The sequence below is a fragment of the Anomaloglossus baeobatrachus genome, chromosome 6, assembly GCF_048569485.1.
Source record: "Anomaloglossus baeobatrachus isolate aAnoBae1 chromosome 6, aAnoBae1.hap1, whole genome shotgun sequence".
Taxonomy (NCBI): Eukaryota; Metazoa; Chordata; class Amphibia; order Anura; family Aromobatidae; genus Anomaloglossus; species Anomaloglossus baeobatrachus.
In genome coordinates this window covers 387176366-387202829 of record NC_134358.1, presented here as the reverse complement: position 1 = coordinate 387202829, position 26464 = coordinate 387176366, and the positions used below count along the sequence as shown (strand labels likewise).

General features: G+C 42.4%; 1 protein-coding gene across 3 annotated transcripts in view; it reads left to right on the top strand.

Moving 5' to 3' along the window:
• PDE1C (phosphodiesterase 1C) overlaps positions 1-26464 on the top strand; it is a 1233587-nt gene that overhangs the window by 425364 nt on the left and 781759 nt on the right. Inside the window, exon 1 of one of the 3 annotated variants that reach the window (XM_075315088.1) lies at positions 16698-17326. The exons of the other annotated variants lie outside the window; for them this stretch is intronic. Coding sequence (XP_075171203.1) covers positions 17193-17326 — 134 coding nt within the window. The 5' untranslated portion in view covers positions 16698-17192. Of the gene's footprint in view, positions 1-16697; positions 17327-26464 lie in introns of those variants that run through there. 3 annotated transcript variants of the gene reach the window in all.

Below are 26464 nucleotides of genomic sequence, written 5' to 3'. Positions count from 1 at the left end.
GCATGTGCACAAGAGCGCAATGCTGGGCTGTGTGGATCACGTAGGACGTGTTATCACACAGGGCTGAGAAGGAGGATGGTGATCCCACAAAATGGAGGAGGTACTGAACTGAGAGCAGCAACACCTATTGGCCCAGACTGGCCCCCAGGTGAGTATAAGAAAGGTGTTTTTTACGTTATACGCAGCAATCTGGGCCCTTATATATCACTATATATGATTATATATCACTGGTGGAGGCCGCAGCTCATAAGAGAAAAACCTGGTGACAGGTTCCCTTTAAGTTATTTAGAGGACACCAAATTTACACTGTTATACAAGCTGTACACTGACTACATTGTATCAAAGTGTCATATCTTCAGTGTTGTCCCATGAAAAGTTATATTAAAATATTTACAAAAATGTGAAGGATGTACTTACTTTTGGCATATACTGTGTGTATATCACAAATGAATTTAAAAAAGTCTACACTGTGCACAATTAGCTTGCTTTTAGTGGAAGTATAAAATGTATATACTGTAAAAACATACAATTGCACATTTGGCCATAAAATCAGTAGAATCATTTCAGTCCAATTGAGCATTACCTATAGTTCTGCAGAAAATCGCAGATAACACTTTGTTATATGGAACATTTTGAACTTGTCTCTGGTCTGCTATCTTTGTATATTTGCTCTTTTGCTTTTCTGCTAGTGTAATAGCTGCAATCATTTATTGTGGGATAATTTGGGATAAAACACAGTCTAAAAGGAAATAGGTGTCAAAACCATTACTTCTTTCGTGTTAGAAAGGCAAAGTTGTTTACAGTCATTGAATCCCATAATCCTTAAAGCTAAATCTGTCACCAGCTCCACTAACATTCTCCCCGCTTAGCACAAACAGATCTGGCCTAGGAGTAAACTGTGCACATCCAAACCACGCTGTCAGACCCAACTACAATCATGAGTGTGGACGCCTCCTCTCGGATCCTACGGCTCTACAGGCTAAAGGGAGGATGCTCAGTAGCCATCATAAAGTCCTACAAAAGATGACTTGCTCTGAGTGAAAAGGGAAGCACACTCTTTTGTCTGCTATATGACCAGGCTTCAGTTTATTGGTGCCAATAGACAGGGTAACACCTAAAAGTTATCAGAAGATGTATATGTACCGCCCTGAGAGGGGCCCGGCCGCTCCGCGGCTCGGGGGGAGCCGCTCGAGGTCCGGGCTTGGGTTGTCGGTGGCACGAGCGCCTCTGGACCGGGGGCCACGTCGCTCTGTTAAGGGGAGGCAGTGGGGTGGTGGTGTGGGACGAGGTTCGCAGCCCGGGGGCCACGTTGTCGTTGGACGGGTCGTGACGCCACCCACGGGTCGTGGTGACGGGATGCACCACCGCTGCGGCTGGAGTGAAAGGGGGCTCGTCCGGGTTCGGTGTTGTGGCCGCAGCTTAGATGTTAGCCTCTCTGTGGGTAGGGGCGGTGTGTCCCGGGGCCCGGTGGGGACTGGCAACGGTGTTGTTGTCGGGGTGCAGGGTGCCGTGCTGCGGTGCAGTGTCGTGCCCGGATGGCACTGGTGTACTCACGATTAATTCACACTCAGAGTCACTGGTAAACCAAAGTTTGGGTCTGGTCGGGTCCCGCAGCCGGCTGCTTGTGTCCCTTGTGAGGCTGATGGTGGCCCCTTTCCCTTGCACCTCTTGTTTGACTGTTGGCTCCCCTGCCTGGACAGTGGTAGCCCGCTACCCGGCGTTTAGCTGCTGGAGGAGCCCTCGGTTGCCTGCAGGTGCTGGCCCGTCGGATATTTGGCCCTTGGCGGTGGCTCTCACCTGGTATTGGTGGGCTTTTGCCTTCTTTCGGGACTTTGGGTGAGGATGAACCCGTGAGGTCCAGATTGCAATCAGTTCATTTGCCTAAACTCAGTGGCTTCTAAGCTAGGACGGGGTCTGAGTACCCGGTTTCTGGTGCTCCGGTCAACGGTTGACTCCCCGGTTCAGGGCCGGCGGTCTCCAACCCTGGCCCGGTCCCTACGGTTCAGCCGGTTGCTGTACCGGTACTCCTGCAGGCAGCCACCACTGTCTGCCTGCCTGAGGTTACGGGGATCCGAGGCTCCAACCTGGGTCCCTGACAGCTCTGCTCCTCTACACGTCCTGTCACTGTCACTCCACAACTTAAAACTGTTTGTAATTCCTGCCTCAGGACAGTAGTCTCCTCGGTGGGCGTGCCTTTCTGCCTGACTCCGCCCACCTGGTGTGCCCTACTGGCCCTGAGGAAGGCATCAGGTCTCCCTTTCGGGTGACTGATGTGTCCTCACAAGGGATGGGGGGGGTGTGTGTGTAATGTGGTAGGTGTTGTTACCTGTGACCCCTGGGGTCCAGGGCGTCACATATAAGTACAGATGAAGGGATCGAGCTATGGAGAATCAAGCTTGAATCAAATTTCGAGCCACCATCTGGCCTTGTTGGTGACAACTGGGCAACATTAAGTTTCAGCTCCTCTAAAGATTTTTTATTTCGTTCAGGTCTGCAGACTGGCTAGGCCACTCTAGGACCTTGAAATACTTCTTATGTAGCCACTCCAGTTGCCCTGGCTGTGTTTTTCAGGTCATTGTCTTGCTAAAAGACCCAGCTACGACCCATCTTCAGTGCTCTTCCTGAGGAAAGGAGGTTGTTGGCCAAAATCTTGCGGTACGTGACCCCATCCATCCTCCCTTTAATACGGTGCAGTCGTCCTGTCCCCTATTTAGGTCTCCGATCCTAGTCTTATACTTACACTCAAGTGCAGGCATGGATTAGCCATATGCCCAGGCTGGCAAATGCCCAATGGGCTAGACCACTGCACCACAAAGTGGGTCGCCAGCCCCGTTTTTGGGGCCACAGGCTTGCAGTGCCTGCAGGGATGATAATAAGTCTAATGCTACCCTTGTCAAGATGTTTCTCCATTAGTGGAGTTTTCACTCTTTCTGTCCCCGGCATCCACATAGAATCTGCTCCTCTGCATGCCCAGTCTGAACCTGGTTCCATCAATCACCGGGTGAGTCCTGTTCACATGTATATGATGTATATGCTTCAGTCCAGCCCCCTAAATGATGTATATGCCCAAGTCACAACCCCTATATGATGTATATACCAGAGACACAACCTTCTATATGATGTATATGCTGCAGTCACAGCCCCTCTATGATGTATATACCACAGTTTCAGTCTCCTCTGTATATACTGCAGTCACAGCACCCTATATGTAGTATATACTAGTCTCAGCCTTCTATGTGATGTATATACTGCAGTTGCACTATCCTATGTATATACCACAGTAGCAGCCTCTTATATGATGTATAAACCTCAGTTGCAGTCTCCAATGTATATACTGCAGTCTCAGCCTTCTATGTGTTGTATATACTGCAGTCACACTCTCCTATTTATATACCACAATCGCAGTCTCTTATAGAGGGGAGTAAGCTTACCAACACCACTGGCTACAGCTTATTTTCTCAATGAACAAAAGTATAAAAAAAATTAATTGAAATCTTTGATTCTTCTCTCCCCTGACATCATCTGTGAAGAAAAAGTTGTCAGTCACCATACACATTAGATGATAATCACCATTGACACTAGGGGTCCAGCCATCTGGAATGTGATTGTTTGTGGGCCTTTAAGCCCAGAATATATAATGTAAGACCAATGCTTGGCTTAATTAAAGCTGATACTTTGCCCAGTCTTGACAAGTAGTAGGCTGGAGTAAGATACCATGCGCCAGTGCAAGAAATGTCCTCCAGTCAGGAACTAGAATATACTTATGTCCCCATTTACACCAATTTAGTGGCATAAATTATACTGAATTTGTTGGTTGTTGTCACCCCTTTACATACGTCTACACCCACATTTCAGAAGATAATAACATTTTGCTTAAGAATCAGTTGTACAGCATTTTACACAGTTCTACACCATAGTTCTCGCACAAATTGCCCAGTTGCCAAAGCAGTGTATCTCATCCATTATCCATCAGAAAGTAGACTTTGGGAGAGGAACTTTTCTGGATGATACTAGGCTTCCAAACAGTAATGGAAGATCTCAAACTAAATGTTACTGCAGGGAAGCTCTCATTAGATTCTTGCTGCACACCATGGGCACCATGTATCAGAGCCTGGATACGTGACTGCAGTCAGGTGTGTTTTACTATCAAACACTTTTTTACATTTTTCGGCATTTATCCCAGTTCCTCCAAAATGAGTACAGCTGGTGAGTACAAGGTATCACACTACAGTTGGTGTAATTAATGATGAGGTTTGGCATTCTTTACGCAAGAAAGAGTAAGATCTCTGGCGTGGCGCACAGAGGCGGGGATACACTTGACTAGTCCAGCCACTTTTCAAACTATATTTTCTTTGAAATGCCATAATAAAACATACCTGGCTGCAATGGGAATGCCAGGCTCTGATTCCTGCTACCCATGAGTCTGGCACAGGTAATCTAATGACAGGTCCCCTTTAAACTGTGAACATATTGAAGAGAAAATGTGCTCACTGAATGCAGTCTATCATGCATGGTGTACCTGAATGCCTCAGTACCTCACAGTAAATTATACTGAGGCAATCAATACTGTATGGTAATAACGGTATCTGTGTATAGGAAATGGTTATTCTTGAGCAGTCATTCTGTATAAATATGTCATACAAGCCTGGAATATATAATATATAGATGTGTCTCAGAACAGTCATCTGCATTATGTCAATACCATCAAATAGCTTTATTATTAATATCAATCCAAACAGCTCTTGCAATCCAAGTACAGCACTGAATCACCAAAACGATGGAGCAGAACTGATGTGTTCATGCAAAGTGTCGTTTCAACCATTGACTTTCTCTTCACTTTTTTCGATACATTATATTGACTCAGTGAAAAATGCAGATAGACTATAAATGTATAAACTACAGACCATACATATGCTGTGTGCAGTGTTAGCAATCACACAAGATGGGAGCAAAGCAAAGTCAGATGGTCAGGGGATAGGTTACAATATACAAATACTGCACTGTCACAGGGAGAGAAAATCCATTTACCCATATTGACATAGAGTGCCATCATTTAGTTGGTTCAAAGGGAATGAAAAGAACACAAAGGGCAGAACAACAAGTATGTATCAGCAATATCTAGAAACAGAAGGAATTGGTAAAAGGAATCTGTTAGCATGATTTCACATTACAAACCATTTTTATGCCTACGCAGCTCTTTCTAAGACAAGTCCAGCAAAATGTTTACATTGCCTGTCCCTTCCTCGGTTACTGAGAAATCAGAATTTGAATTAATATGCAAATGCAGCTGAAGAGCTATTTAAAGATCTGAAACCTCTGCCACTCCAGCTCTATTCCCCACCCCCCCACCTCCTCATGCTTGATTGACAGTTCTTGATTTCTCAGGAATGGCCATGTAAATGTCTTGCAGGACTTAAAAGGTGTTTAAAAGTTCTATATGTGTATATAAACAGTTTTGGGGGGAATCCTGCTGACAGATTCCACTTAAATTATTCCAAATACAGGTGCATCTTAATAAATTAAAATATCATCAAAAAGTTAATTTATTTCAGTAATTTAATACAAAAAGGGAAACACATATATTATATAAAGGCATTATACACAGAGTGATCTGTTTCAAGTGTTTATTTCTGTGAGCAAGGATGTTGTGAGGCACCAGGTCGCCTGCCCTACTGGTGCATTGTCGCTGCTGCGGTGGTTGGCGCGTGGTGCCGCACTGTCTAGGCATAGATTAGGGACCCACTCAGAGGATTTCCGTGACATGGTATTGGCTTCATACAATCTGATCAGAATGTTAAACTAAGAACCTCATGTTCTAGCATTTAATTTTTGCCTAGTGGCTTCTAAATCAAAGTATAAATTTGGGGATGTGCGATTCATGTCTTTTTTCTTAATTGTGCTATCTGTTAATGTTGATGATTATGGCTTACAGCCAATTAAAACCCAAAAGTCATTATCTCAGAAAATTAGAATAATTACCACACACACTTGTAAAGGCTTCCTAAACATTTAAAATGATCCCTTAGTCTGGTTCAGTAGGCTACACAATCATGGGGAAGACTTCTGACTTGACAGATGTCCAGAAGGCAGTCATTGACACACTCCATAAGGAGGGGAAGCCACAAAAGGTCATTGTTAAAGAAGCTGGCTGTTCACAGAATGCTGTATCCAAGCATATTAATGGAAGATTGAGTGGAAGGAAAAAGTGTGGTAGAAAAAGGTTCAGAAGCAACTGGGATAACTACATCCTTGATGAGATTGTTAAGAAAAGGCCATTCAAAAATTTGGGGAGACTCACAAGAAGAGGACAGCTGCTGGAATCAGTGCTTCAAGAGTCACCACACACAGACATATCCAGGACATGGGCTACAACTGTCGCAGTCCTTGTGTCAAGCCACTCATGACCAATAGACAACGCCAAAAGCGTCTTACCTGGGCAGAGGAGAAAAAGAACTGGACTGTTGCTCAGTGGTCCAAGGTTTTGTTTTCAGATGAAAGTAAAATTTGCATTTCAAAACTGTGACTCTAATAACAAGAGACAAGGTTTGCAAATTGTAGGAGGCTCCTTTGCTCCTTTGCAATCAACTTCAGATGAGCAGTGTCTGTGCTCTGAATGCTACATGGAAGCCCAGCCTAAACAAGCATGTTTTTTGACTGCCTGACATAAATTTAATAGGCCAATTTAAAGGGGTTATCTACTACTCAGACAACCCCTTCCCAATCACTATGTTTCCCCAAAGTAAAATAAAAGCTATTCTCACCTCCGGTACAGGCGCTGTTTCAGTGGTGTCGGCACTGGCTCTTCCCGGGGCTTGCATGACATTGTTATGTTATGTGATCCCTGCTCCAATCAGTGGCCACTTCACTGTCCCCTCTCTCAGACATCTGGAGAGAGTGAAAGAGCATCCGCAGTTCTCGCTTTCTCTGATTGTCTGATGTATCCGAAATAAAGCTGTCATCTGAACAGCCCTAATCAATAACATTGGTCCGTATGCTGTCCATTTGCTATCCAATTTTAACATGAACACCATAGTATAAGTATAATACGTATAATAAGAAAATATACATTAAAGATCCAGGCCTGTCCACGGGTGGCTTCACTCAGTGGCGATGCATGTGGTTGACAGGTTGCTTACATAGCATTTTGGCTATGGTTCCTGGCTGGATCATTCAGAGAGTAAAATACCGGGCTGCAATCGTTCTGCCGGGCTTTGATTGATGCTACCTGCCTACGGTTTGGGCAGCTTGAAGGTGAGATCTTTGTTCTTTAATTACCCTGTGTCAATCACCGATCAATTGGTAATCAAATACTTTGTAAACAATTATTTATATTGTCATCTTGTCATCCTCCCTCCAATGCTATGAAATCTTAGTGTCTTGAAGTGTAGTATACACATACGAGTGAAGTTCATCTCCTTAAGTTACAGCTATTTTCAGTTATCTGCTGGTTGTGTACTGTATCTTTATAAAATGTTATCAAATCCACTGAAAATTGTGATGATTGAACATATTCTTCTGCTGTTTATAAAACAATGGATTCCTTATTCACTCTGTTTTGCTTTCAAGCCATTGTATAAGTAGACAGTATACAGAAAATGTCTGCGTCCCTCTACAAATCCGTTACTAATTTATGTTTTTTTCTGTACATTCTATAGAACAGCATGAGGCATAGGATAGAAAATAGTTCTTGATTTCCAGTCTTGATGTTATCAATGACCTGTAGCAGTTCATCTGAGTATGAATTATGCAGGCTTTACAGGAAAGCCCCATGCTTCCAATGGCATTTGTTTCTTTATACTTGCAGATGTAGTATGTATAGTCTTTGGAGTAGATATAAAAATATATTGTAAATAATGCATACGTGGGTACATTATAGTTACATTGCTGAACCACTGCATCATAGAATAAAACTAAAGCTGATTGCAAATCCTGGATATTTCCTAAGAGGTCTTTGTACAGTGGCACAGGGTGGTAGTCGTGGGCGAGGGATTGACTCTGGATGCCCTGTAACGTAGCCAGGGGCGGTAGTCATGGGGAAGGGTTACAGTCCTCAACCCGCCCTGGTACGCTACAGACACGGAGGGGCAGAGTGGTGTGTGGAGTGGGTGTGGAGGTGGTACCTGTTAGCAGATGCTCATCTGGAGTTTTGTCTGGATTTTCTGGATCCCGTTCACACAGTGTGATGTTACATGCGGCGTTACTAGAGATGAGTCCACAACCAGTTAAAACTTCAATGGCTTTACTGCATACTTGTCTTCTTGTCCTAAAACAACTTTTCCAGTTAATATTCACAGGCTTGACACTACATTCTCCAATAAGCAACTCCTTATCTACTCATTCTGCCATTCTGGCTCTCCCATTACGGCTGCAGTCAGAGTCCCACTGGCTATCAAAGAGGATGACGGTTTGGCGCTGCTGTTGTTATACGCTCTGCTGCTCCCTCTGATGGCTAAACTACTTTCCCTGGATAACTGGTAGAGTCTTCTATCCTGTGGTGTCAGTGGCCCTGTCAGTCAACACTGACTCCGCTGACTGTTTGCACCAGTCATGTTTGCCCTCTCGAGGAGGGGGCACTGTCTGGTCCCTTGCTGTACCTCACTGAAGCCTACCTGCTGTCAGCTGCATTTTCTGGTCAGTGGGTTTCTTCTCCCTGCTCAAGCTTCTGCCTGTTCACCTCCACACCACACTGTTTCACTGTGTTACATCTGCTACTTACACTTCTCTCTGTTAAGCCTGCTTTACACCTTACGATTGTGCATACGATATCGTATGCGATCGTACCCGCCAACATCGTATGTGCGGCACGTTCAATTTGTTGAACGTGTCTCACAAGCGATTAATTCCCGTCACACGCACTTACCCTTCCATACGACCTCGATGTGGGTGGCGAACATCCACTTCCTGGAGTGGGAGGGAAGTTCGGCGTCACAGCGACGTCACGCGGCAGGCGGCCAATAGAAGCGGAGGGGCGGAGATGAGCAGGACGTAAACATCCCGCCCACCTCCTTCCTTCTGCATTGCCGGCTGTAGTCGCGGGACGCAGGTAAGCTGCTGTTCATCGTTCCCGGGGTGTCACACACTGCGATATGTGCTACCTCGGGAACATTGAACAACCTCACGTTCAATTTTTAGGAATTGAACGACGTGCGTGCGATGAACGTTTTAATGTTCAATCGCAATCACACGTAGCTTTCACACGTTACAATATAACTTACGATGCCGGATGTGCGTCACTGACGACTTGACCCCGCCGACACATCGTAAGATATATTGTAGTGTGTAAAGCCCGCTTAACACTTCACTATCTGCCTAAAACCAGAAAATATCTTCCTATATCTCCTCACTGTGGGCCATGCCTATTCAGCTAACCCTTTCAGTACTGTCACTATACCTTCTATCTGAGCCTCTCTTGACTGCTAAGGAGTCTATTGCCATCTATTGGTAGCTGACAGTACTGCGACATAACCCACATGACAAGGCATTTTGACATTTCCACATTACCGAACATTATACCTTAAATCACACAGGTCAATAACATCTCTCTTAGGCTATGTTCACACAGTGCATTTTTTTCTAACCACTAAGATGCAGCATTTTTGGCCCCAAAAAACGCACCCGCAGCAAAAACGGATTTTTAACAAGTTTTTGCCCCGTTTTTACCGCATTTTGCCCAATGCGTTTTTTTCAGTAAAATCTATTGACTGGAAGGGCTCAAAAATGCTGGAAAAAAAACCAAAAAGAATTGACATGCTGCATCTTGGCTGCATCTTGAAAAATGCAGCAAAAGTTGCAGACAAAAAAGATGCCCAGTGTGGACAGCAAAATAGAAATCTCATAGACTTTGCTGGGGGAAGGAAATGCATGCATTTAGGTGCATCTTTGTGACCTCAAAAACGCAATAAGAGATGCACTGTGTGAACATAGCTTTAATCACACATATAAAGGCATGATGTCTCCAGGGGCAGCAGGACACTGGACACCCTCTTACAGCCCTGGCACGCTACATTAAATACCTGGTCCTGGCTGGGTGTCTGGACTTCGGCTGTGTGGACTGGAAACCCCTCTAGGCTGCCGCTGGTGTTGGCTGGCCAAGACCAGATGACGACTCACACACAGAAGGAGACCAACTGTTCACTTTAAGCCACAACTCTTTTCTGTACAGTTCATTTTCATTCACAACTCTACATTCCGGATAGTGGGCACATACAGTATCTTCCAGTACGTTGCACTATCAGACACAGTTAAAGTTCCTTCTGGACTGTATCCGTTCTAACTGGGCCATTGAATCCCAGTGCAACCCAATTCAGCTTTACGGTACACACTGTGACGTCAACTTAATTTTCTACAGTCACACGTCTGGTCTCCTCAGGGGTCCCATATTGACAAGAGTAAACCTTTGCACATTTGATGTCTAGAGGGAAACTGCTCGGTTGGCTGAATACATTCTCACGCCATTTGAAATTCATCCAGTACCTTGACGGTTAAGGATCCTAGCCACTAGAGTTCTGCATCAGTAGAAGTCATCCAATACCTTGATGGTTAAAAAGGCCTTGTTGGTAGGGTTCTGACAAGTTTTTTTTTATTATTACAGTCCCTACTCTATTGTAGTGTTTTGTAAATCTTGCAAAGCCCTTTACATGTGCATAGCCTACAACAATTTATATCCACCCAAATCCTAATTCATATATAATTGATGTGCGCAGAGCACTGATAATACCCTGGGACTTTTTATTTTATGTTGCATAGACATGGCAGATTTTTCAGAATCATAGTATCAGGCTGTTCACAAACTTTTTGAATCAGAAGTGTACTTGTGGCATGTATTCTCTTCTTGAAGTAGTGTATATGCTTCTGAGAAAGCATATGGTGCCGCACAGACACCATAACTTAGACACACATTGTGCATGAAGCATAAGTGATCATTGAGTGTGGTGCCCCTGAGTATATTAGGGTGCCAAAGGGTACTGCAATCCTTACTCAGGGTGCAAGGCCTACCCCCCCATGGTTCCAGATTCTTAAGAAGCCATTGTCACTAACATCAGCACAAATCCCAATCACACGTCACATCATGTCCTGTCAGACACACCGGTGGGTTGGTTAAGCGGAATAAGGCCACTCACCTAGGGGTCAGGCAGACTGATGGGAGGAAGAGCAGAGTAGTGAGAGCCCTCAAAGAGTGAGGAGCTGGGGTGTAGTAGCTCCCGGGGAGCTAGAACGAGGTTGGGTCGCAGACCGTGGTCCGGGACCAGAGGAGCCGGGGACCGGTGGCAGCGACATTGGAAGGGTGCGACAGACATAGTCTAGGAGGACTGTCGGCATCAGACATCCAAAAGAACTGACCGGTATCAAGCACGACAGGGTACAGGACCCTAGGTCAGAAGCCAGTTCATCGTCCTGATAATCAACCTGGGAAGGAGAGTCTCTTTATGAACTTCCCTAGGAGCTTAGGGATTGAAGGCGACAGCACACTGCGGGGGATAGGGCTTTCCAGTAACACGGCCCACTAAAATCCCAAGTGCCAGCCATCAAGAGCACAGCTACATTAAAAACATAGTGAGCGATGCCCCAACAGCTTCAAGCCGAGGGGCCACACAGAAAACTAACTTGTGCACGGAGGCGGCTCCGGATTACCCAGTGACACTGGTGGGAGTGGACACCTGGACGGGCTCCCTGTAGAGACTGATGCACAGAGTCTTTGGTTTATCTTCAGTGTGAGTGTCTGCTTTATAATCCTCATCCTGCACCACGACTACCCACAGTGAGTAACCTGGCTCCGCTACACCCTGAGCTCCCAAACATCTCACCAACAACCCCAGAGGCTGGGGCCTTCCCTACCTGCGGAGGGACTGACACCTTGCTGCTCCACACCATCTGCCCCGGTACTCCTTCCAGCAGTGGCGGTACTCCCATTACCGCAACCCGCAGGTGGCGTCAAGAACTTCTCCCCTATAAATAATCCTCTTTCAAGGATCTTAGTATCTGCCGAGCCCAGGTCCGGACCCCTTGAGCCGCGACCACCCTGGATCCGAGCACCCCGGTCTGCGCCGGGGCGGCACATGAACATATTGGAAGATACGTACTGGTTCTGTGCTTTACTTATTGGGAGCAGAACTATGGTGCAAATGTTAGAAGATGGAGATAATGTTCAGGTCTGCAATGAATGTAATAGATTTCCACATCATATTCTCTGAAAGGAAATATTGTGCATCACATTGCACGCAGTCAAGTGTGTGAGACCTAAATCTTTACAGTCTGTCTGTTCTCTTTCCATGGAATCCTTATTCACCGTGAAGGCTCTGTGATTTATGAAATCTATTAATGCTAATAGTTTGCCAGTTGTAATTAACCTTCAGAGTAATTATGGTTCTTAAAACAGTCCAGCAGCACACACTGCTGTCTAGATCCTGGATTTTATGCTCCCTTCATTTATAAAACAGGGCAAAAATGTTTCATGAAGTACACATATCTGACTGATCACAATTTTTATTGTTAATTTGTTGAGGATTTGCCTTTTTGTTGCATTATGGTTGCGCTCTGCAATACCTAAGGATGCAACCAATTGGTGCCCATCTTTATGTTGACCACACATGTATTTATACATATAAATGAGATCTCTTCTGAGATGTCTTTTTTCTAAGCTACAGAAATCCAACTTTTTCAACCTCTCATTCTTTGTAGCAGTCTAGTTGCCCACCTTTGAACTGACTCTAACTTCTGAATATACTTTTTAAAATGTGAAGTCCAAAACTGGACCCAATATAGATGTGGCCTTACAAGTGATTTATAGAGGGGTAACAACAATACATATAAATTATGGGATTTTATCGCTGTTTTTATACACCCTAAAATCTTTTTGCTTTGCAGTTGCTGCTTGATGTTGAGTGTTGCTGCTCAGCTTACTTGTACCAGAATACTAAATTCTTCTCCTGTTCTGTAGCCCTGTGTTTACTTCCATATACTCCATCCTAGGTGCATTACTTTATATTTATCAATGTTAAATCTCATTTGCCAAGTATCTGCTCATTCTGACATCTTATCCAGATCGTTTTGTAATATTCTATTATCAAAGTCTGTTTTTAATATTCTACATAGTTTGGTGTCGTCAGCGAAGACTGATACTTTACTGTTAATCCCATCCACAAGGTCATTAATAAAGAGCTGAAAAAGATTTGGTACTAGCAAAGATCCCTGCGGCACACCCCTGCTGACTATAGATCACTGGTAGTACCACTTACCACGACTTTTTGCTTCCTATCTTTGAGCCAATTCCTTTCCCAGCTCCATATAGTTTCCCCTAGTCCTTGCTTCTGGAGCTTCAGTATAAGGCTGTTATGTGGAACAGTATCAAGTATCAGTATCCAAATAAATGACATCAGCCGCATTACCAATATCCAGATTTGCACTTACCTTCTCATAGAACCCCAACATGTTGTTTAGGCACGACTTATCTTTTATGAATCTATGCTGGTTGCAGTTATTACATTATAATTTTGTATGTCATCTCTTAAAATGCCCTCAAAAACTTTGCACACCACTGATGTCAGACTTACCGGATGGTATTTACCAGGATCCACCTTCTTACCTTTCTTAAATATTGATACCATGTCAGCCACCCTCCATTTCTGAGGCACCAACCCTGTTACAAGACAGTCTAAAAGATGATATTCAGCGGTCTGTAAACTACTGTAAACAATCTCACTATCCATGGATGAATGCAATCTGGCCCAGGGGATTTGTCAATGTTTAATTTGCTCAGACTCAGGCATATTTCTTCTTGGGTTAAATTATTTATATCAAGTTGCAATCTTTGATTGTTGCGTTGTTGAATGATCCCTGGAACAGTCACTTTCTTGGTGAACATGAATGAGAAGTGCCTGTTTAATATCTCAGCCTTTCCTTTGTCCTCCATAATGATCCTATCTTTTAAAGTACCAATACCATCCTTTTTTTTCTTTTCAACATTTATGTACTTATAAAAAAAATGGGATTTATTTTAATGTCATTGGTGATATGTGTTTCAGTAGCTAATTTAAAATTTTGGAAATGCATTATACCTTTAAGCTTTGCTTAATGTGGCTTCTAAGATTATTATTTTCTGCATTGTACTGAAGACATGTTATATTATATGTGCTGCTGAGGATCCCTAGCCTTGTCCTGAGTAATTTGTAGTTTGACCATGGACGCAAAACAGTCATAATCTTACAGCTCGAAAGTCACAACCTATCATTTCCCTCGTAATTTGTCAACATGTGAATAAAAAATGTCATCTCACAGATAAACTCTCATGCCCGGGGCTTAAAAGAGTGAAAAGTTATCATGTGTGACTTTCTGCTTACTCCTTCTTTTAGTGGTTTGTAAATACTTAATGGTATTTTATCATTTTAAAAGGTGATGAGATCTCGCGAGGATATGCCATCACATCATGATAATTGGGCTCAATGTAATTAGATCTGCACTCGCGTTGCTGGGTAATAGATGGTGAGCTATAATGGTGGCAGTGATGATAATGTCTGTAAAGCCCTGAGATATATGATTTGCACCATATAAGTAACATAAAAAATATAAGTACATTTCAGTTAATGTTTTATTCTAATGCACTTGAAAGTCACTCCTTGATGTAAATCTGAGCAAGGCTCAAACTAGTCGAAATCCATCAGAGAGTGACTTCCATGTGTGAGACGGAATTAAGGACTAACTGAAATTACACAGAAACACAAGCTCTGATACGTAAGAGCGACTGCAGTCCCTTACACATGCACTGTGGATTACTGGCAGAGTCTTTGATCTACTGATTATTGGGATCTCACCTATAGTACTCAACAATCTCAGGGAATGAAGAAGCTGCATTGACATATTCATGGGGGTTTCCATGAAGGGGAAAAACGTTGACTCCTTTATTGCTAGTACCAGTTGGGGTCCCAGAGGTCAGACCACCACTGATCATAAAGTGATGGCATATCTTAGCATCATGTAACTTTATGGGCATGGAAAATCTCTCTAATATAATTCGGCTTTTCTTACTGCTTGATAGGAAATTTTACATTGTTCTTTAGTTTTGGCAGTTGTAGATTTTACAGACAACATATGACAATTCATTTCTGTGGAAGGCTGTTTATCTATGGATTCTGCTTTTATTGCTGTTTATCGAATGTAAGCTCATATGGGCAGGGCCCTCTCCCCTCTGAGCCAGTTGCTTCGTTCATTGTAATTTATACTTCTGTTTTGTATGTCACCGCTTCTCATGTACAGCACCATGGAATTACTGGTTCTCTAAAAGTAAATATTATTAATATAATTAAATAATAATAATTATAATAATAATACTATGTAATAATTGATGGCACCAAACATAACAGGCAATTCTATATAATATTAGGACAACACCATAGATACTGTATCAACATATCAACATGTAATAAGGGATGGTGCTACACAGAATGAGAGGAAACTATGTAATTTATACTTATGTTTTGTATGTAACCCCTTCTCATGTACAGCACACCATGGAATTACTGGTTCTCTAAAAGTAAATATTATTAATATAATTAAATAATAATAATTATAATAATAATACTATGTAATAATTGATGGCACCAAACATAACAGGCAATTCTATATAATATTAGGACAACACCATAGATAGTGTATCAATATATCAACATGTAATAAGGGATGGTGCTACACAGAATGAGAGGAAACTATGTAATTTATACTTATGTTTTGTATGTAACCCCTTCTCATGTACAGCACACCATGGAATTACTGGTTCTCTAAAAGTAAATATTATTAATATAATTAAATAATAATAATTATAATAATAATAATAATACTATGTAATAATTGATGGCACCAAATGTAACAGGCAATTCTATATAATATTAGGACAACACCATAGATAGTGTATCAACATATCAACATGTAATAAGGGATGGTGCTACACAGAATGAGAGGAAACTATGTAATTTATTCTTGTGTTTTGTATGTAACCCCTTCTCACGTACAGCACTATGCAATTAATGGTGCTCTAAAACTAAATAATAACTATAACGATACTGTGTAATAATGTACAAGACTCTACATAACTGGGGATTCTATATAATAATAGGACAGCACTATACATAACAGAGGACACTATATTATAAGTGATTGCATCATGCAAAACTCGAGAGAATGCTATGTAATAAGGGGTGGTGCTGTATATAATGAGAGGAAACTAATTTATACTTGTGTTTTGTATGTAACCCCTTCTCATGTACAGCACTATGCAATTAATGGTGCTCTAAATCTAAATACAGTAATAATAAATAATAATTATGTTTGATAGTACTGCTTTTTTTTTTTCCCAGCCAACTTTCAACCTTGGAAGCTGGGTCGTTGTTGTGAATGTGCTCCAAGCACCTTGCCAGTATCTCCTCCCATGTATCACTGTGCTAATGACAGCCAGTTTTATTATTACTTTCCTTCATCCCACCCCCATTTCTTTCAAGTAGCAGCCAATTTTTCCTGCAGCCTGCTTAGTGCATCTGTGCACGAGAGGAGAAGAGTGTATGTGTGTGTGCATGTGTTGGAGGCATATTCCTGGCTGGCTATGGGATGACTTTTCCCTCACTTGTCAATTCCCTTGCCTGTCAGCGGAGCTGCTGGTAGTGGAAAGGGATAGAAGGGAGGGGAGAGGCAAGGAATAAGGGGAGGGAGGCTCAGAGCTGGAGGGGACAAGGGCTGGATTCAGAGCATCCTGGAGTAAAGAACTCGCAAGGTCCAGCAAATGGGAGGACTAGAGACATTAGAAGCTGTGCAGATGCCTCTACTCCGCACTCTCCAGATTGTTGTCACAAGGTTTTTTCCCAATGATAAAGAGTCTTCAGCTGGTATTACTGATTGTATGTCTGGCTTATCGTTTTAAACAAAAAAATCTGTAGTGATTTCAATCTAGAGATCAACCTAATCCTTTACATCAGTCTCAGGATCATGGCATGCTGCCACAGCTACTCCCAGTATACACCTGGAGCTCCTGGTGACAGCACACACGTTCTCTAATAGTCTGGAAAATACTCAAAAAAGGCAACACTAAGAAAAAAGAAAGAAGAAACAATTAGAAAATGTTTGATGCTCCCGTTCACTGTTAAAGGTGAAGTTTGTAGTGTCTGTCTGTGCATGTATTGGTATTTGTTCGTTCGGAGTAACCATCCTTCATGAGCTTCAACCAAAGTCACAAACCTATAGCCATGGAGTCACCTACTAAGGAAATCGAAGAATTTGAGAGCAATTCACTGAAGTATCTACAACCGGAACAGATTGAGAAAATCTGGCTGCGTCTCCGAGGACTGTAAGTACTAGTCTTCATATATAAATTTATGCTGCATCTCCATTCTGCCAACTTTACATGTCCTTTCATCACCATTACTGACCCTTCTCATGACTTGGCCATCGTGTGAAAGATTCCTTCAGCCATAAAGCATGAAAAGCATAAAATAAGTTTCGTCAGCAGTTCCAGGTTATGTGCTTTGCTCTCAGAATACACCTGTCCAGCATTGCGTCCCTCCTAGACCTTATATATATATATATATATATATATATATATATATATATATATATATATATATTAGGCAGAGTCCATATAGTGTAATGTATAGTGTCATTTATGTACACACATATATTACACTATTTGTCCATTCTGTATTCTCAGTTTGTCATGGTGGTGGCAAGATTATTACTGAAGACTCTGAAGGTCATAGTGGAGCAATCCCTATCATAAATTATTAGTGTCATTCCTGATGCAAAGAGTTTTCCTTAAACATATATAAGCTGACTATTTAAGGGTCCCATTTTTATAAACTGGTCAAATGTAGTTTCCAAGTTATATGTCACACATTACTATAGGACAAACATGGCGGTGTTAACAGGTGGAGGCTATGCAGGTATAGATTTAGAACTCGGGATTGTGTATGTGTAGTATGTGTATAGGTGGGGAGGTTAGGGTCAGTGACAGTAAGTGTCTGCATTTATCACTTCTCACCGTTAATTAATTTTTTCCTTGAACACAACACATGGGAAAAAGTGGGCATTACCTTATATATTTAATGGTGGTGCCGTCCCCATTTGTTAATTAATTTTTTCCGTTACATTCTTAACTAATTTTACCATCAGGTGACTGTACATTATGATATTCTTGGGTCACACTGGCATCATTGTTTATTATCTTATAGGATCCATTCTTTATTCTTGTTGACCTACAATAAGTCCATCGGTTTTCCTTTTTTTCCTGGATGCTTAGCTATCTGCATTATTACATTATGTCTGATTGTCAGAAAAGGCAGCATAACCATTCTAACAGACCTGTTGCTAAAAAATTCAGAATTCAGGCTGTTTGATGTAGCACTACAGATTCCTATATGTGCCAAGTTGAATAGTATGCAGGGTGAGGGAAAAGGTTTTGATTGCCACCCTATTTATTTATTTTTTTTAATCGATAGTTAATCGATAGTTATTCTATTGGTGATTGCATTGAAAAAAGTGCATATAAAAGGCAAGATACATCATTCAGGTTATGTGCACATGCTGAGTATTTGGTCATTTCTGCACCATTTCTGCATCTCCTGGCAGGAAAACCTTGTTTTTGCCACATTTTTTATGTTTTTGTGGCTTTTTTGATGCATTTTTGCCACTTTTTTCTATGCATTTTTTATGCATTTTTTCATGAGTTTTTCATTGCTTTCAATTGGGAAAAACACAAACATAACTGCTGAAGGAATTGACATGCTGAAGATTATTTTCTGCACCAAATATCCAAGGAAAAAAACCCTCAACATGTGCACTAAACTTCAGGATTCTCATTGACTTTGCTGGCATCAAAAACAATATAAAAATGCACTGTGTCTACACAGCCTTAAACAGAAAACTGCCTGATTTTGTGATGTTTCACACTGAGCATGCTCTGACACTTAGGCCCCCTTCACATGTACGTGCCTCCGGTACGTGTTTGGCAGTTTTCTCTTATACCGGAGACACGTACACACGAAGTCCTAGGTATTCCTATGGTTATGGACACACGTAAGTATTTTTGCACGGAACGTGTGTCCGTTCCGTACTTACATGTCTCCGTGTGTTTCTCACGCCGACATGTCCGTTTTCTCTCCGGCATCACGGGTGTCACACGGAACGCAAACGTGTCACACGTAACACACACGGACCACAGGGATGTTGTCCGTGTGACACGCCTCAGAGAGAAGACATGTGTCTGTGAGAAAAAAAAAAAAACTTTACTCACCTTCTCCAGCCCTCCTGTCTCTGCCGCTGCTGTCACTTGCTGCAGACCGCCGCTCATTATGCTCATTGAATATTCACTTCACTGTGACGGAAGCAGCAGCGGTGAGGCGGCAGGACCGGAGACCGTAGATCAGCACCACGGACAGCGATGCCAGGGACAGGTGAGTAGAAACTTCCCGTTCTCCGTGTGTTATCACGGATAACACACGGAGAACACACGTGTGCCATACACACGGCACACAGAGGGCAAAACGCACCTCTGACACATCCATGAAAAACGTGTGTGGTTTTTCACGTATGTGTGAAAGAGGCCTTAGAGAGGGTGCTGTGATGATCAAGACTTCTGGTCAATGTATTTTTATGGGGTTCTTCAGGGAAGATACCAATGAGCAGAATGATGCACTTTTATTCTTAGAATGGAGTGGCAGTGTGCACATGCTGACAAACACTGCCCTTGTCTTTTTTTCGGAAGCCTCATAGAGAATGAATAGAGGAATGAATAGAGCAGAGTACTGAGATGTGCACTGCCGCTTCATTCTAACAGTCATATAAGTACCTTCTTCTGCCGATCGTTGTGGGTCCCAGGGGACAGACCTTCGTAGATCTAAGCTATCCTGTAGATCGGTAAAATGTTATCATCAATGGTTAATCTCTTTAAATTCCTTTTTTTATGCTTCTAACTCTTTACAGCAGAAATAGATTATTATAATTATTATTTTCATAAGGGGAACAGCTATCCATATCATCACAGATACTCGCGAACAGTAGCACCCTGAGAGGTATACACTGGATTCTCACCATCTCTCATTATTAGACAAGCACCACATGCAAACCTTGTAGAATGACACTTCCAGTTTATGCTGTCAATTGACTGTTGCAATTCAAAGTAATGCAGTGAGTTGCATGGAAAAGTTCTATCTATCTATCCATCCATCCATCCATCCATCCATCCATCCATCTCATATAACAGTGAACCTGCCAACCAATCTATAGGCATCAGCTTGGGAGCACAAGGATCTAAACAGATGGATATTCTATTTTGTAGATATTCTGGGCTGAGCAGTCCATTAGGTGGTCCTAATCATTGATAGGCAGTTATCTCTGTATACACACTGATACAAGAAAGGCTGTCAGGCAGTTTAATGATAATGTAATACTTGCTGCTGGAGATGGTGAAGTGGACCCACTGGACTAAAGGGGAACCCTGGGCCTACCCTTTTTGTGGGAGGGGCTTGACTAAGAGCTCACCACGAGGTGGATGCCAGGTGCTACTCCCCGAGTGGGGACTGGTACTGTGGCAGCTGACCCTCAGGGCAAGGACAGACACAGGAGCAGACAGGCTGGGGCTGGAGGCATAGCCAGGTAGAACATCTTCCTTTTTAAATGTGTCCATGTCTTATGTTGTTAAAATATAGTTTATATAAAGTACCATATTTTTTGGTATATAAGATGCATCGGATTATAAGACTCACCCCAAATTCAGAGCAAAACAAGTGAAAAAAAAATGGTCCATTTTATAATCTGCTGGTGTCTTACCAAAGGAGGCAGCAGTGGTTGTGGAGCGGAGTCACAGGAGGCAGGGGCGGTGGGAGTTCCGACTCTGGGAGGCATTATTTGAAGTCCTCACCGACCGCCCGCAGCACCAGTCAAACCCACGGAGACCCCACACAGCCGCGTCCGCCGCTGCAGACCCTACACCAGCTGCCGGAGACCCCGCACCGGCCGCCGCAGGACCCACACAGCCTCAGCAGACCCTGTACAGCCGCCGCAGTACCAGCCCAGCCGCCACAGCATTCCCTCATGCGACCCTCCTCCAACACCCCAGTCCATTAGATTCAGAATATAAGACACACCCCTCACTTTCTTCCCAAATTTTTGTGAGGAAAAGTGCATCTTAGAATCTGAAAAATAAGGTGCTTGGTTCATATTATCAAATATATGGTGCTACTTATTATAATCTATTAGCTTACATTTTTTGGAGGTAAGCGTTTTGGCGTGCAGCCTTCGTGGTCTGTCTATCTTTCTGTAAGTGCTATTTATTGGGTTTGGCCATTGACCATAGTAAGGAGCAGATGTGGCAATCAGACTAATGTTTTCCTATTGAAATATCCCCTTTGTCACTAGGGATACGTTAGACGTTCAATGGCGACACCTATAAAGGAGAAGTAAGCTACAATAATGTGCAATTATTTTCAAAACAGAATGGTTTACACAACCTTAGAAATAGTTTACTACACGTTTGTTTAGGAATATACTGTTAAATGGAGCCTTAATTCCACAACAACAGCCACTGTCAGCCTGCAGACAGAGCACTCTAAGGTATGAAGGGGAGCAAATAGCTGTCAGTGTGCATTAACCTCATGCTTCATAAAGCAGCCTGGTCTTGGCCAAACTGGGGTATAGCACTGAATTAGTTCTTTATCTAATGATCAAAACAGAATATGACACATAGTGCAGCCATGTTGTATGTGCTATCAGCTTATTGCACACAGCAAGGTTGGATCAACCTTTATTCATTTTAATGTTGCATGATGAGGTCTGTCATGCCCAGGTATCTCAGACTACACACTATTACTGCTCTAACAGCTTTACGTCTGCAAAACACACAAATATGTGTGTAAATATATATAACTACTCACAAAACGTTAAGGATATTTGGTTTTCAGGTGAAATTTATGTACAATGTAAAAAGTTCATGCCACAGTGATCTTTTATCATGAAAGTTGGACATTTAAGTAGAAGCAGTCAAGGGTGATTCCCTCATCTCGTACAATTTATTGAATCAAAAGTCAACAACAGTGGTGGGTATAACCCCCTAAAAATGGCAATGTCTCAATAACTTGTCAAATGGCCTTGAGCATCAATTACAGCTTGACAATGACATCTCATGCTTTCTCAATTGGAGCTATTGTCTGCAGAGGCATGACATCCCACTCTTCTTGACGGGCTGCCCTGAGGTCACTGAAGTTCTGGAGTACAGAGTTATGAGCCTCTACATGGCGACTTAGCTGATCCCATAGGTTTTCTGTGGTGTTCAGGTCTAGAGAAAGTGCATTCCCCTCAATTTGAGGTACCCTAGTCACTATCAGCCATTTCCTAATGATGAAAATCTCATTGAGCTGGAGCGTTGTTGTCCATATAGATGAAATTATCCCTGTGTTGTTCATGCAGAGGTACAATGACTGGATTAATGATATTATTTAAGTAGAAGGGCTTGTTATTGTACCATTCACAAAATGTAGGGCAGTTCTGTATTGACTAAACACACCTAAACAGACCTAAACCCACACTGTACAACTACTACCACCAAAGGCTCATCTGGTGACAACAGTGGCTGATGTATAGCCTCGTCTTGATGTCTCCAACATTGTTGCCAGCCATCATTTCTGCTCATCAAAAATCGACTTTCATCAGTGAACAGCCCTGAGGCTCACTGGTCTATTGTCCAGCAAGACGATGACGCCTATGCCTGGTGGTTTGGTAAGATACCCTTCCAGGCCGTCTAGCACACAGACCACACTGGTGTAAACAGTTTTGAATGGTCTAACCTGACACTTGAGTGCCTCTCACCTCCTTTAAATGTGCCTGGAGTTGTGTGGCATCCAACATCCAGTTCTGTAGGGCATTGTTCACAATGAAGAGGTCATTACTGTGGGATGTGGCCAAAAGACGTCCACTTCTATGCCTTTTGGTGACTATCCCAGTCTCTCTGTATCCTTGTTGCAACATGCTGATGACACTCTGTGACACTCTAAGATCAGTGGATACTTCTGTCTGAGAACATCCTGCATGAAGCATTGCAATGGTGAAGTACTGTTGATCAATTGTTAGGTGTCATCTAGGTCTCATGATGAAAATGTGAGCAGCATGATGAGGAAGGCTAGTTTCACACTTGCGTTGGACGGCTTCTGTAGCATTGCGTTGTGTGACGGATGCAACGGATGCGTTGCATATAGTGGCACAACGCAATGCTACAGATCGTACAAAATAACGGAAAGCGTTATTTTTTTTTTTCTTCTTTACAGTACCGGCAGCCGACTATTGTGAACGATCAGCTGATCGCTCTTAATAGCCGGCGGCCGAGCGCTCTCACATGCCGGCGGCCGAGCGCTCAGCTGAGCACTATAACATGCCGGCGGCCGGTCGATCAGCTGAGTGCCCTGAAATGCCGGCGGCCGAGCGCTCAGCTGAGTGCCCTGATATGCCGGCGGCCGAGCGCTCAGCTGAGTGCCCTGACATGCCGGCGGCCGAGCGCTCAGCTGAGAGCTGTCACATGCCGGCGGTCGGGCACTCAGCTGAACGTTCGGCCACCGAGAAATAAAATAAAGTTTGTGATAAAAAAAAAAAAAAGAGCATGCGCAGTGAAAAACGACGCTGCGTCATCCAGCGGATGCAACGCTGACACTTGCGTTACAGTGCGTCGTCCATACAAGTCTATGGAGAATAGCGCAGTGCGTTAACGGACTGCGCTATTCTCCATAGTGACGGACTGCGCTGAACGCAAGTGTGGAAGTAGCCTAAGACTGTTTAAATACCAATTCTAATTGAATCCCAAAATTTATTTGGCGATTCATGGATCAAACATCTGTTGTGAATTTTGCCATTAAGCTCCATATTAGAGAACAGCAAGTTGTACAAAAAGTACTGAAACATTAAACAGTTGGACATGTGCATTCAAGAGTTTAGAGGAGGTCTCACTCAGTTCACCTGTAAAGGTTAGAGTGCATTTTGGGATCATCCTGAAATTTCACCGGAAAGCTAAAAATATCCCTAACTTTTTGTGTGTAGTGTATATTCTAATTTTCTATGTATATATATATATATATATATATGTAATTATGAAGAATCTACACACCCATGTTAAGCCAGAAATCCCTGCAGCTCCTGTGACTTTAGGCGTCTTGGCAGATCCCCAGACCATTTTTCCTCTTCTCTTTTCATCAAGTTTTGAGCGATGCCCTGTTCAAGTCACTTATTGATGACCACCTTCTCAGTGTTCAATAGTATATCTAATGCCATGGATTAGCTGCTTTAGATTGGGGTACAATTTTTTGGTATTATTTTGCTGTGTTGTAAGCTGTTTATGGACCGTGTTTTTTGCTGTAAAATGCAAGTACTACAATGTCAGGAAAAACCTACTACAATAGATAAACTTTATATGGAGTTAACCAGAATCACTTTAAATGGGATATGTCACTAAGTTTTTGCTACCTAATCTGAGAGCAGCATAATGGAGGAAAAGAGACCCTGATCCCAGAGATGTATCACTTAGTTTACTTGGTGCAGCAGTGATGACACAATCAGGATTCTAAGATGTAGCATGTATCTGAGCTCTGAAAACTAACCCTGTTTTACACCACAGTTTTCTGTGTACATTGTCTATTGACGGTGAGCTGCTAATCAGAGTAGGGGGTGTGGCCAGACAACTGCTCACCTGCATTGTAGTCTTGGCAGTGATTATCTCCTTGTGATGAAACCTTCATTATAAGTAAACAGCAGCACATGGTCTAATAAATGACACATCCCTGAATACAGTGTTTTAACCCCTACAGCATGTTGTCCTTAGATTACGTAGCAAAAACCTGTTGATAGATTCCCTTTAAATGAATGGCAGAAGTGTATAGACTATTGTGTAATATGAGTTTAAAAGTTATTGGCCAATTCTAACACAACCACAACCCCAATTATAAGAGGGTGTCCATACTTATGCAAGTATATTATTTATATTGTGATAAGTTCTCTCTGATGGCCATATCATGACTTCCAGAACTCCTTGTTCTTTTTTATGTTGAAGATGGTTCGTATTTTTAGGGTTGTTGTTCTGCAGCAGAATAAATTTGGAACCAATCAGAAGCTTCCCTTATGAATAAATATCTGTCTGTATTTCTTAGATAGTGCCCATGTAAAGCTAGCATCAAGCCCTGGTGTTAGTAATTGAGAGGTATCTATCAGACATCCCCATTATTAATCCAATAAATTAAAAAAAAAAAAACACACAAAAAAATACTTTATTTAAAAAAAAAAAAAAACACTCACCGACACTTGCACCATTTTTTTTTAAAAAAAAGCATGCAGGTCCGATGTAGTCCAGGGAATCTGATGTAGTCCAAGGAAGGAATATCTATCTAGCTATCTAGCTAACTATGGTTTAGATTTGTATGTTTTAGTATTTATGACAACTGGTAAGAATGCACATAGAGTATTCTAATGTTAAAAACGCATTGCATATGGATGGCATGTGGATGCTAGGCGAGAAAACAATTACACACTATCATAGCACTCACATGACATACACAATAACATACGCATTATACTCGTTCCACTTTTCGGAATGAGTATTGGAGTGATGTTTTATACGCTAGTGGGAACAAGGCTTACTTCTATATTATGCAGTTGTGTGCATTCCTTGTGTTTCCATATGTTGTTTCCATGTGACATCATAATACAGGGATATTCTTTCAGAAAAGTATGGATTCCAAATTAGTACACTTTTGTAATATAGCATTGGATGATTCGTATTACAATTATTTCTTATAACAAAAATCACCTAAGTATGTCTTCATATGACATCATAGGCATATGTAGGTACAGGGCTGTCTGTGAAGGCCATATTAAGGCACTATACAAAAGAGAGATTTACTGAGATAGAATATGGTTGTGTGCATAAAGCCCAATGGCAGGTTCAGTGCTAAAATAATATGTGAACAGGTGTACAATGGCATGTATGATTGCAGTCATTTTCTGTTTCATCGTGACCTCTTCTGCTCAAAATGATAACTTTCTTTCTTCCTACGTCCATCAATTGACATGACTTTTTGTTCAGTAACCTTGGGAACTCAACTTCTTAAAAACTTATTGTAGAAAATGGCTTGGAGTCCTAAGGTAATTTAGGAAGTAATTTTTACAAGTAGGAGATAGAATACAGATCAGTAGTAAAGGAATAATAGCATAGCTCCCAATTGTCCCAGATTCAGCAGGACTGTCCCAGTTTGAGGGCCCAATCCTGCTGTCCAGACATACACTGCTCTTGTCCAGGCTCCTCCTTCTCTAAGTGCAGTGCATAAATTAAATATTCTCTGTGGCCCCTCCTCCTCCTTCTTTCACTGTATAAATTAAACTTGCCTTTGGTGTCCCCAGGACAAGAACTCATGAAATCTTACTCCATAGGCAGCAGCTCTGCCCTTTAACCACTGCCTGG